This window comes from Poeciliopsis prolifica, unplaced genomic scaffold, assembly GCF_027474105.1.
Source record: "Poeciliopsis prolifica strain line A6 unplaced genomic scaffold, Auburn_PproV2 SCAFFOLD036, whole genome shotgun sequence".
Classification (NCBI taxonomy): Eukaryota; Metazoa; Chordata; class Actinopteri; order Cyprinodontiformes; family Poeciliidae; genus Poeciliopsis; species Poeciliopsis prolifica.
Window position 1 is genome coordinate 2,461,016 of NW_026562411.1, and position 12,769 is coordinate 2,473,784.

Below are 12,769 nucleotides of genomic sequence, written 5' to 3' on the forward strand. Positions count from 1 at the left end.
GATTGGTAAAATGTAATTCCCGTCTAATCAGGTGATCAGAGCATCATAATTACAGAAGCTTTGTGACTGAGACAGGATGCGACTCAACTGGTCCCAGTCTGATTCTGGACCAGCGCAGAGGAAGTGAAGCAGGTTGCAGGAAGGGCATCGTGTCGTTTGTTTTCTCATGCTTTCCTCCTCTGTCACGTCTGCCAGGTTTGGGTTCAGCCACGGTCTGCTGCCTGTGGCGTGGGATGGAGGCGCGCCGCCATGCAGGCAGGCGGGGCGCCCAGGGCCGAGCAGCGGGCTCCCCGGTGAGATGAGCTCAGTTTACCCAGCAGCCCAAAGTTTGGGCAAACTAATGGATGAAGCTACAAGGGCGGGGAGAGAGTCCGCTATCCAAATACAGAGCGGTCCACTGAGAAATACTCCATTCTTTAAAGAAACTCAGTAAACTTGTCACAGAATTTGAGAGAGAAAGTAGCAGCCAAGAGCTGCCAGTCGGTTTTAGCACCTCTAATCCAGACAGTTCACTGCTTGTGTCAACGAGGCACCAATTTCAATTAACTAATTAGTTACATAAATCTTAACATAGTTAATTACATTATTTGTATTTTATGTGAAAAAGCCCCAAGCTGGACCCTTTGTTTGTGTTTCTGGTACCTAAAACTGACACACAAGCTGCATTGGCATTCATGGACGATAAATCTGCTTCTTTTGGCCCTGGGGATAATTTTTGCTTCAAAAAACAATCAGACAGACAAATGTTGCGTTAGCTTCTTAGCAAAGCTTTTCAAGGCTAAGCTAACATCTCAATGCTAAAAATGTAGCAGCTAGCTTGTTCCACAAAAGGTCAGGGGTTGAAAGCTGAACACAATAGCACTTTGCACCAATCTGATAGTTGAATAACATGGATAACAGATTGAAAACAATAAATATCTTTAGCTTTAGCTCATATGGCTATTTATTTAATATTATTTAACTTTGAGAACCACTAAAACAATTGAGAGACAGCTACTTTTTAAGAGCTATATTCTGGCACAACCAGCCTTTGAGGACACAAAATGTTTTATCAGGTCCAAAATGAAAATGAGCTTGAACTATGCTGTATGGAGAGAAATGTTAATCTCAACTATTTAAAAAATTAAGACAGCTGATAATCTTTTCAGGAGTATATGTCCCAAAAAATTTGAGCATACAAGCGCAGCAAAAAACTATTTTTGTCTAGTTTTTCTTTTGCAAATATCTCAGTACCATTGAAATAAAACAAAACTAACATAAGTTAACATAAGTGTAACTTTTCAGCAGGAAATATGAGATTTTAAGTCAATATTTCCTAAATATTGATGAAAAAGTTGCAAGTGAAATAATTTGTCAATATAACAAGTACTTTTCCATCAATATTAGGTAATTATTTAATTAAAACAAACTCTTATTTTGCTACTACGCGACCTATAAATGATTTTTTTCTTAGTTCAAGTGTATTAAGCTATTTGCACCAGAAACGAAACCAAAATCACTTGGTAACATTTTGTGTTGTTCTAGCAGGTCGGCCATCTTGGCTGCACCTTCCTGTTTTAAAATCCGCCGTTTGGACTCACGGTGATGTAGGCGCTCTTCCCGGTGCCGGTGGGGCCGATGAAGATGGTCGGCTTCTGGTGAGTAACGAGGAGCTTCATGAGCGCTATGTAGCGCACGGTGTTCTCTGTCGGCACGATGATCTGGTTGAACTCCTTGTCTGCGCTGATGGCGGGCGCCGACATCAGCTCGTCCGTCCAAAGCTCCCACCGGCCCAGACCCTGAGGAACCAGAAGTTAGGCGGCTCAGTTTTAGGATCTCTCTGCTCTGCATTCAGCATGGAGACGGTTAATGAGATCTGGGGATTTAAGCGCATTATCAGCTGAACTGGTTAGTTTTTAAGTTTTGTATCCTCTGTCAACCATTTCTGTCAGAATAGTACAGAAGAGGATTAGAACCACTGGAAACAAAATTTGAACTTTGACATCAATTTGCTAATCTTAAATTCAAAATAAAAAAAATAAAAAAACATCAAAATTATGAAAGAAAAGTCAGAGTTCTGACTTTTTTGTTACAGAATTTTTACTTTTTTTTCTCAGATTAAATTCTGAGATTAAATTTAAATGAGAGTTAGCATCACTTAGCCCAATGCTTTCAACTACTTTTGAGGAAAATTTTCAAAAGCTCACAATTCCACATTAGTGTGAAAAAATGTGCGAATCTGTTTATTTTGAGTGAATTTTGGAGCCGCTGACTGAAATAATTTGGCAGCACAAACTAAAGAAATCTGATTTGATTTGATATTTTATCACACACTGTTCTTCGTCTGCGTCTCCAGCAATTCACTGCTATTTAGTTTGTAAATATTTGATCTTGAAATAAGTTAAAAACATTTTTAACTAACCTGAAACAGGAGCCTTTAATATCAGACGTTAAGAAAAAGTAAATATGTGGTATCAGCTGCAGGAGCGTCTGATTGGGGATCATCCAGCCAGACGTACCTCTTTAATGAAGCGGTACTGGTACACCGTCCCTTCGGGGGGTAAAGGAACCGTCAGCAGTTTCGGCGGCTCTTCGACTTCTCCCAGAATGCCATGCAGGCTCATCGTCTCTTTGCTCAAAGGTCCGTCCAGGAGCTCTCTCACCACAGAGTTGAACTTCTCTCGACCCACATCGTCGCAGGTGGCGCCGACCGACCACACCAGGCAGAACAGGAAGATGCACTTCGAACAAGAAAACAACAGAATCTGACACTGATTTCTGTTTGAGATTGCAGCTGAACATCACTTCCTGTTCATGAGATTTTTCTGTCAAATATCTCAGATATTTAACATTTAAAATGTCTAAAATTTGCTTGAAAAAAGCTAAAAATGTTGAAATTAAAAAGAAAATTCCCACTTCGGTTCAGTTGTTTAGTAAACAGTTTAAAACAGTAAAATTCTCCATCGCCCTGTTTTATACGACGGCGTTAGTCATTGCAGATATAAAAATGAAAACTAGAAAAGCAAATTTGTTCACATAAAATTCTGAAATTTGGAGATAATTTGAAGAAATTTTCTGGAAAAGAATAAAAAGTTTTGAATTTCAAAACTTAAAAGAATTGCTAGAAAAAAAACTCAGAAACTACTAAATCTGAGAAGTTTTCTAAAAAAAGAAAAAAAAAACTTGTCAAACTTAGAAATGTCTTTGTTTTTTTTATTATTTGTTCTAGCAATTTTAAAAAATTTTAAACTTTAAAATTTTCTTGTTTTTCGTAGAAAATTTCTAAAATTAACCCCAAAATCTCTGAGGATTTTCTTGCAAGTTTTCACAGGTTCTAGAAGAGTTCAGAGATTAATCTCAAAATTTTAGATGTTTTTTGGAACACATTCCCTCCTCTTTCTTTCGCTTTTCTCTGGATGATGGAGAGTTTTCCCATTTTAAACTTTCCTGCTGCTGCAGCTGCTCCTGAGTGGGAGGTGAAACCAAACAGGATTTATTCTGATAAAAGCATCTTAATCACTGTGGAGCGCCAACGCCTTCAGTGGTTAAATCCTCTTAGAGCCGCCATTTAGCGCTAGAACAGAAGGTTAGCTGCCTCCATTTTTAGATGTTAAATTTTCAGTTTTCCATAAAAGGCTTTGAGAAATTACAGTAACACAGATCAGTTATGATTAAAAACAAAAAGATGTGATTTAGTGGTTCCAGATTTCATCTGGTGTGAGATTATTTAAATCAGAGATTTTGAACGAGATGAGACGTCCTCTCAGAGTAGTACTCTGAAACTCTTCAGGTGATTCAACACAGAAACTCTGGACCATTAAAGCTCATATCTGTGAGAAATGTCAGCTTCATGACCTGACCTGTTCTTTGAGGCCAGTCCTTTGGGTTTTTAGGTCAAAATAAAGCGTCTGAATTTATGGGTTCATTAAAAACTGATGGCAGCCCATTGTAACTGAAGCTATTGTTGCTCATCAGATGGACTCTAACACCTAGACATGTTCGACTCCAGCAGTTTTAGCAACACTCCGTGTTTGAGGCTCCACACCTTAAGGGACGAACGTTCCCCGCTCTAAAACAGGAAATTCATTTTTCACATAAATGTATTAATATACATAAATTATTTTTATGAAAAGCAATTAAGTACTTTACCTAAATATCTCAACTATAAAACTATTTATGCTACTTGCAAATATTATAATTTTATGCTTTGTTAAATTGAATAAGTACCAATAATGTTTGGTAACTCGACTGGTAGCTGTTAGATGGTTAGATTGACTGGTAGGTAGCTTGATAAACTGGTATCAAACTTTACTCTAGCTAGCCAGATACCCAGCTAAATAGTTAGACCAGTAGCAATTTTGTCAGCTAGCTAGATAGTTAGCTTGACAACTATCTGACAAGCTAGCTAGATATATAGAGATCAAACTTGATCAATTGCTTGATCGCTAGCTATGTAGCTATGCAGTACATAGGATCATAGCTAACAGGATGATAGATGTCAGACAACATGCATAATATTGAGCTTTCAAAATTAGTGAATGTTATTTCTGTCCAATCTTTTGTCTTTATAGTCCCACCGATCTGTTAAATAAAAATTTGCTAATGAATTAAAGATGTAATTTAATTTAACCACAGCATCATAAAGATGCTGAGATTTAAACATGTTTTTTTCTGCATGTCACAAACATTTTATTTGGACCTGAAATGGAGTCGGCCTCTGAACAGAGGGCAGCGTATGTCTCCCTAATGAGCAGAACAACAGGTACAATGGCTGCAAATAAAGGTTATTCTGTCAAACATCTCACTGTGTAAGGAAAGTTTGTTATTACTAGTCAGAGTTAAGTCTGCACAAATAAAAAGCCTTGGCCAGTTTGTGTATTATTGCATGAGACATGAAACAAAATCCACAAGAAAGGGATGTCTCTGTTGCAATCAAAACAGGAAAACTAAAACAACACAAATCAGCAGGGATTCTGTAGAGATTGTAAATGAGGCTTAGCAGCCTCATGATGGCTCCTGCTGCTAAAAAGCTGATTAATTCAACACTTTGATAATGACTGGCGGGGAAACATAGCAGCGAAGGTTGAAAGGCATTCATCAGTGCCGTTTGCCACGGGAAGATAATAGAGCGTTCTCAAAGAATCCTTGCAGGAGGCACCAAAACAGGTCCCTGAAAAATTTACTTTTCTGGTCCCTCTGTGGGGGAGCAAATCTTCATAACTAAAGCAATCTAATATGTAGATGTTATTTGGGTAAAAAATATGTTAGGATGAGCCGTTTTTCCAGGATGGTGTGACTTTCACTATGTTTATCACCATGTTTAAATCTCAGCCCCACTGTTCGTATGTGTTGTTTTAAATAATCGTGCAAAATCAAAACATTTTAATGTTATTCTCATCAGAAACAAACCTGGAGTGTTGCCTCGATTATTTCATTATTAAATCCTTTAATCTCCATAGCAACCATTCAGATCTGGTTGGACTTAGCTCCTCCCCCACTCAGCTCCTTCAGACTAGCCAGCAGCAAATAGCAAACACCTGTTGGAACTACTGAGGTCATTTTTAGAGGAGCCATGTTGTGATGACTTCTTGAAGACGGAGTTTCAGAAAGAGCAGGATTTTTTAAAGAGACAGAGCCCCAATTTCAAGGCGTCAATTTTCTTGTGTCATATTTAATGCATAAAGACTTTTTAAAACAACTGAAGGTAAAATAGTTACTTGATTATGCTGTAATATAAAATTATGTGCCTCGAAAATACATAATACTGGCCCTTTAAAATATTTGTCTGACAAATGAAGTAACTGGAAAACATTTTTGTGTTTCTATCAGTAAAATAAAACCCATCCATCAGTTTTCATCAGAATATTAAACACTGAATCTCAATCCGCCAAATTAAGGGTGACAGTTTTCAAATTATTCATCAAGGTCTCGTCTTTTGAGACGTTCTGCATAAAACAGGAAGCTGGTGCAGTTCAGTTCATCAGGCTGCTTTGTGAAACTAAAGAAAATTTGAGACATAGATACAAACCTCCAACCAGGAGTGAACATCGTCTTGGCTTATGGTCTTCATTTTCCCTTCGTCGTGAAACTCGTCCATCATGCAGTCCATCAGATTCATCAGAGCCTTGACCAGGTTGGTGTCAGAGGTCGGGGACAGCTCCTGCAGTCAGACAACACAATTAGAAACCGCCAACACGCTCTGCTGCCCGAACATCCGGTGAGACCCGGAGCTTGTTACAAAGTCTGGCTGTCTGACCGAACTCAGGAACAGACTCAGACTTCAGCCTGCAGCTGAACACAGCAGCACATTCCTGCAACCATCGTTCGAGTGTGGATACAAGCATAAAATCAGCTTTTCGTTTCTCCCACTTGAGTTTGAGGGAGATTTTCAAGATGGACGTCTTGTTTGAGCCTTTGAAACTAATTATTTCCAGAAGGAGGGAAAAACGTGTGACAGACTGAGAAACAGTCGTCTTACTGATTAATGTTAGCTACTGCAAAAATTGTTTTTTTGTAGCCGTTTAGTGCAAATTTTGTATGTGCTAAATGGTTTAGCATTAGCTTCCAGTTATGTTTTAGTGGGTTGTTTTAGCAGTTTAGCCTTATCTTCTGCAATTTCTTTATATACTTCACAGGTAAGCAATAATTTCTGCTAACTTGCTAACTACCACTAACTCTTTTACGTGTCTAGCAGTTTAACATTAGCTTCCACCAAAGGTTTTGCAGACTATTTCAGCACTTTCGCTGTAGTTTCTGTACTTTTTTTAATTTAGCCATCCAGCTGTAACTACCACTAATTTGTTTATATGTTTAGCAGATTAGCATTAGCTTCCACCCAGAAAAAGGAAACGCAAAATCAAGAAAAACAGAAATGTTTTTTTATGGCTGAAAATATGATTTGACGCCAAACACATTCATATAATTTTGATTTTAGTCAAGAAATTAATTTTACATGTGAACCACAGCGGCCATCTTGAAAAATCAAAACATTGTCAGTGAATATGATTCCAATCAGTCCGATTATCTTTGATATGATGGTAAAAATATGCATCTGTGATAAAAGTAAATTTTTGTTGACGACCATCTTGAATTTCTCAGCGGCTGAGTTTGGTTTTTGTGATGAAATATTCAGCTACCTGCTGCACTAGAAGTTAACTTTCAGTAGATTGAAACAAATCTGCCTGTGAGAAATGATTTTTTCTGTTCGGTTGCAGCTGCAGCACCTTGGTGGACTTCCGGATGAGCTGCAGGCAGGTCGGCAGCATGCGGTCGAAGAGGCCGGTGATCAGCGCTTTGTGCTCGTTGTTGAGCGAAGTCGGCAGAGTGTTGAGCCAAGACAGCATGAGAGGCCTCCAGCCGAGCATGTGGGGCTCCAGGTAGATCATCCCGCAGCGAGACACCTGTCGGTCGCACAGCAGGTAAAAACACTTTGTTTACAGGATTAAAAACTCTGCAGTGAGACGGATAAAACGACCCGATTCCAGGCTGAAAAAAACACAAAAGTCTAATAAAAACCCAATTATTTTCAGGAAGAAACAGACTGAAGAGCAGAGTTATGCGACTTGCATTGGAAATGCTGTTTTCAGCTTATTAAGTCTTTGATTGTGATCATTTGTAGCATTATGGAGGCTTGAACACAGACAGATTATATTGGAGATGATATATTGAGAAAAATATAAAAATCTATAGAAAACAGGGAGAGGAAATTAAATGAGTTAAAGTGAAAGAAAAATCAGTACGGAAGCCCTGAAGGAACAGCAAGACCTTCGATCAATTAAAATAAGACTAACAGTGACTAAAGGATTTAGAAGGGGACCAACCCATATTTGTATCATTTTAAAAATATAAAATCATAATTAAAATATAGTTTTCCTTTCCTCTCAATTTTAAAAGTTGTGTGAAAATAACAAAAATAAAGATTTTTTTTCTTTTGCATATCTAACAAATATATTTCTTGCAATTCTATAAAAGTGGAAAATACTTTTTCATTTTAAGTTAGAAAATTACAGAATTTTTCTATTTGTTATTCCATTTGTATGGGAATAAAAAAAAGTCTGAAAAACATAAAACTGATTTTGTTGGTTTTTTTGCTTGTCTTTCAGGACTCAAGCAAGAAACAAATACAAAACAATTTTGAATTTTTTTGCGGCAGTAATGAAAGAAACAGATTTATTAAAATTCAGAAATACTTAGCAAAAAATGAATTTTGCACATCACATTTAAAAAAAATTATTCCCTTTAAAAAACATTAAAAAAAAGATTTTTTTTTTTTATAAACTTAGAAAATGGGTTTTCACCAGGACTTGAGTAGATCAGCGACCAAACACCAAGGCTAAAGGTCACAACAAAATAAAAAGAGTAACAAGAAAACGGGAAGTAAATAGAACCCAGATCACCAAAATAAAACCAGAACTAATACCGGCTAAACGTCCTGCAGCTCGTCTAACAGCTGGACGGTTCTCTCTGATGATTTACAGTATTTTTTGTTTTATTCCGGAGTCATATGTTAGCTTTTTGTCCCTACGTTCTCACCGTAGCCGGAGACGCCACCTCCAGGTCCATGGGCTCAAAGATGAGGCTCATCTGCGGCGACATCTGGATGATTTCGCCGCTCATCAGGCACAGCTTCTTGTTGTCGTCCAGCACGGTGTTCATGTTCTCGATCCACACGGCGTCAACCGGACCGTCAAAGATCAGCCACTTCCTGTCGGGGCTCTGCCGGACAGGAAGTCAGAGGTCAGCTTTGGTTCCTGAGCTTCATTTTCATCATAAAGGCTCAAATATATTCATACATTCATCTAAAAATTTCAGTTCAGACATGAAAAAATGTTAGAGTGAAATAATCTGCAAAATAACTAAAATTTATATTGATATTTGGGAGACAAGATCCCATATCTTGCTGAAAAATTATTTGTAAGTTAGTTTTGTCTTAATGCAAGTCCAATAAAATCAATAGAAACGTGTAAAAAATACAGGGTCACTTTTTGAGGTCAGAAATGTTTTTTAGAAACTTTCTGAGATTGATCTTAAAGTTTCCTTGTCAAACAATTTTAGTAAAGTTTTGAGTTGGAGCTAAAAAATGTTCTTGGTATTTTTTTTAGATTAATCTCAAAATTTCAGATTATTTTTTTCTAGTAAATCTTTTGGACTTTTTGAGCGCAGAGATTTTCTTTTTTCTCTTGAACATTTCCAAAATTAATCTCAAAACAGTTTTTTTTCTATCTAGAATGGCCATAATACGTGGTCGAAGATTTCTAAGTTTGATGAAAGTGACATTTTTCAGCCATAAAGTCGTTGCTGATTCACAGTTTAGAGTTGTAGTTTTCGGTCCAACTTCCTTCATTATCCACGAACTGCATTCTCTTCTCTTCTCTTCCTCAGACTTCCAAACACTCGCTTCTGCTCCTGGGAATTGTCAACCAGGTGACGGACAGACACACACACCTCAGGTGATTTAATGGAAGCTGACTGGAGTCGTTGATCCTCCAGAACCTTAAATTAATGCGTTATCATGCAGACAAATGGGCCGGGCAGCGCCGGCGCCATCTGGGGCAGCACAGGGACGTGATTATGTTGCAATATGACGATCTTGTGAGAAAATAAGTAAAATAAAAATGTGTGCATGAGGAATTTAATCCAAATAGCTGCTTCTGACTCCAAATAGAAAGAGAAAAAATCAGTTATCAGTTATGAAATCCTGTCATTTCTAAAAAAAATTTTTTTTTACTGTTTTTGTTGAATCGTCTCTCCTAATCCTGCCTGAAGCAAAGAGCAATTTGCAAAGAAAGAAAATGACAACTTCATAAAAGAAATTTCTTTTGAGCTGACAAGTTCATTCGCAAACAATTCAAGAACAGGACGAGAAAATGATTTTCCATCAGCGCGTCTGCAAACTGCCTGCAGATCTGGAAACAGTTATTAAAGATCAAATTTTAACAAGACAACCAAATGTTTCTATTGTTCGGCCGTCAGCACGGCCGTTCTTCCCGCTCGCTTTTAATTGAAATGTCAAGTCTTTTAAGCAATAATCCATCCACAAGTGCCGCTCTGACGTGGAGGAGGCGGTGCTGCGCATCAGCGGCGCTGCTCAGGATCTGTGTTCATTATAAAGGAATCATACTGTGTGCTGCATCGACTGATCCTTCATCACCACTGAACTGTGCCAGGCGGAATCGCTGCCCGAGCGTTTCAGCGCCAGAAAACGTTGCCTTCAGGCATCAGCTGACCACACGGAAAAAAACAGGGAAACTGCTTCCTCAGTCCGTCTGTGAGGAGAAGTAAATACTGACTGTCATGTGTTTCTGATTTAGATGGAAACAAAGCGCAATTTGCAAAGAAAAATTTGACTTATTTAAGGACTTTAATAACAACTGAAACTGATGCTTCTGTGAGTTTTATCTGTGAAAGATGCTACATACACAGATTTCTCTTATTTATACATTGAGTTATCAATGAGTCCTATCAAAACAGAGCAAACATGCTAACTTTAGCTCAGCCAATCAGCTAATGCCTTGCAGCAGGACGTTGCACACGTAAGATCACGCCCCCATATTCCAGCTGGAGGGCAAAAAGCTGCTTGCTAATCATTACTAGCATTGGTTGTAGCTGTGAAGTTGTCAAAATAAAGCCTTAAATGTTAAAAGCATGTGATGAACAAAAGAAAAAGTGCTGTGATACTAACTATCTACACTATGACAACTAGATACCAAGAAAACATTTTAATTAAAAAGCAAGGGAGAGGGAAGTAGTTCAGTCATGCTAGCCTGACTATGACAATCTTAATATGCAGATGCACTGTGGAATTCAGTGTGTTTTGGTTCAGTTAAAAATAAAAAAAGGTGACCTTCACACCAACAAATCCCAGTTTAAATTTGCTAATCAACTATTGTGTTAGCTTAGCTAATAGCAGCACTAGCATTAGTCACGGCGATCACTCATTAGTAATCGTGAAATAAACATCAAGCCTGGAAACAAACTGAATGTTCTGTTCTTTGTGTGGGAAAAGTTGGAATGATTTCTGAGGTCAGATCCTGAAACATGAAGCAGTGTTGGTGTCCGTTGCTATGGCAACGAGTCTGCGTCCACTAAAAAAAGTGGTTTTGAGTTTGTGGTTTTTTCTTACATTTCCATTTGGTTTGCCACACTTCACCAAATTAATAATATCTACATCTCCATGTTGCTCATACCGTGTTGTGCAATGCTTTAGCATTAGCTTCTGATAGATACAGTGTTGGTGTAGCACTTTAGCATTAGCAGAGCCAAAGTTTACTATTAGCTCTTTAGGGTTAGCGAGGTAGTTTTTTCATTAGCAGTGCCTCCCACTGATAGTTTTTGATTCTCCAGGTTTTTGTGGTATTGATTGCTGCTGACTCCCGCTGGCTGTCCTCATATCTGAGGCTGCAGGTATCAGCTAACATGACAGGCGATGGTTTTACCTTGGAGGAGGCGAAGACCCTGAAGCTGACAGCCAGGATGCCATCAGACCACTCATGGGAAACCGGGTCAAACTGGCCGTACAGCTGGCCCATGGTGATAGATTTGGGGTTGATGACTGTGATCTGGACCTGGTTCTCATCCATCAGCCCCTAAAGCGATGAGAAGTTTTTACAGACATGGAAAAACCAACCAACAGAAAGAGGAACAGCTACAGACACTAAAGTGGAACAGAACCGATATGCAACTAAAACACCAAACGGAGCAAACTGCTGCTAAACAACGAGAGACGGAGGAGGGCAGAGCTGCACTCAGCCACAGGGAGGATGATGAAGCTCCACATCTTCCTCCTCGCCGTGTGAATCCAGCGATCCGGTTCTGGTCTGTGAGATCGATAACAGCAGCCCTCCCAAACAGGATGTGATAAAAAAAAAAAAGCTCTCTGGGTTTTAACTTTACCTCAACAGGAAGGTTTGGGAATAATTCGGATGAGAATTAGGAAGCTGAAAAAAATTATGGAAGAATTTTGACTCTTCTCAGAATTCCAACTTTAATTTTGATTTTTTTCTCATAATTTTGACCTTGTTCTTAAAGTTCTTACTTTTATCCAAATTTGGCCTTTTTCCCAGAAATCTCTTTTTCAACTTGAATCTCAAAACTGATGTGTTTTTCTCAGAATTTCAACTTTAATATCAAAGTAAATTTTTTTTCTCAAAATAACAATTTTTCTATGAATTCTTAGTCAGAATTCTAAGGTTGAAGACAAAATTCTGAAAAAAACCCCCAAAACAATTAGTGGCCCTAATGGTCTTCCATAGAAAAAGATCCTCATGCTTGTGGGGCCTGGACACAGACGGCCTCCCACCTGGTTAAAGATGTCCTGAAGCGCTGCAGCCAGCACGCGGTAGGCCGAGGTTTTCCCTCCGAAGGGTTCGCCCACCACCATGAAGCCGTGCCGCACGATCATCATCTCATAGATCTGCAAGATTTTCTCCACAAAGAAGTCGGTGACCTGCAGGTTCATGGTGTGGCAGTTTTCTGTGATGGCGCTCAGGAGAATGTTGTAGTCTCGATCCGGGAGCTTCACACCCGGGAAGAGGTCGGAGGTGATACCCTGCAACGGTAAGGTCAGTTATTTAGTTACTAAATATGGGAGGAAGCACGACACTGTGTCAGAAACACGACGATTATTGGCATTCCTGCAACATACAGGTAAAGGTAACAGAGTTCATTTTCTGAAGTTAACTCTACTAAGGATTTTTTCAGTAATCGCTTATTTGACAATAAATCGGTAAAAATTTGCCAAATTCAGATTTGTCATCAAACAACTTAATCTTTTTTATGCAATTTCATAAAA

At 38.6% G+C, this 12,769-nt stretch overlaps 1 protein-coding gene across 1 annotated transcript in view; it reads right to left on the minus strand.

Moving 5' to 3' along the window:
• dnah7 (dynein, axonemal, heavy chain 7) overlaps positions 1-12,769 on the minus strand; it is an 80,118-nt gene that overhangs the window by 43,146 nt on the left and 24,203 nt on the right. The window contains exons 29-35 of the mRNA XM_055052797.1: positions 12,278-12,526; positions 11,415-11,564; positions 8,512-8,694; positions 7,203-7,379; positions 6,008-6,139; positions 2,499-2,720; positions 1,581-1,778 (exon numbers count right to left, since the gene is read on the minus strand). Coding sequence (XP_054908772.1) covers positions 1,581-1,778; positions 2,499-2,720; positions 6,008-6,139; positions 7,203-7,379; positions 8,512-8,694; positions 11,415-11,564; positions 12,278-12,526 — 1,311 coding nt within the window. The remainder of the gene's footprint in view (positions 1-1,580; positions 1,779-2,498; positions 2,721-6,007; positions 6,140-7,202; positions 7,380-8,511; positions 8,695-11,414; positions 11,565-12,277; positions 12,527-12,769) is intronic.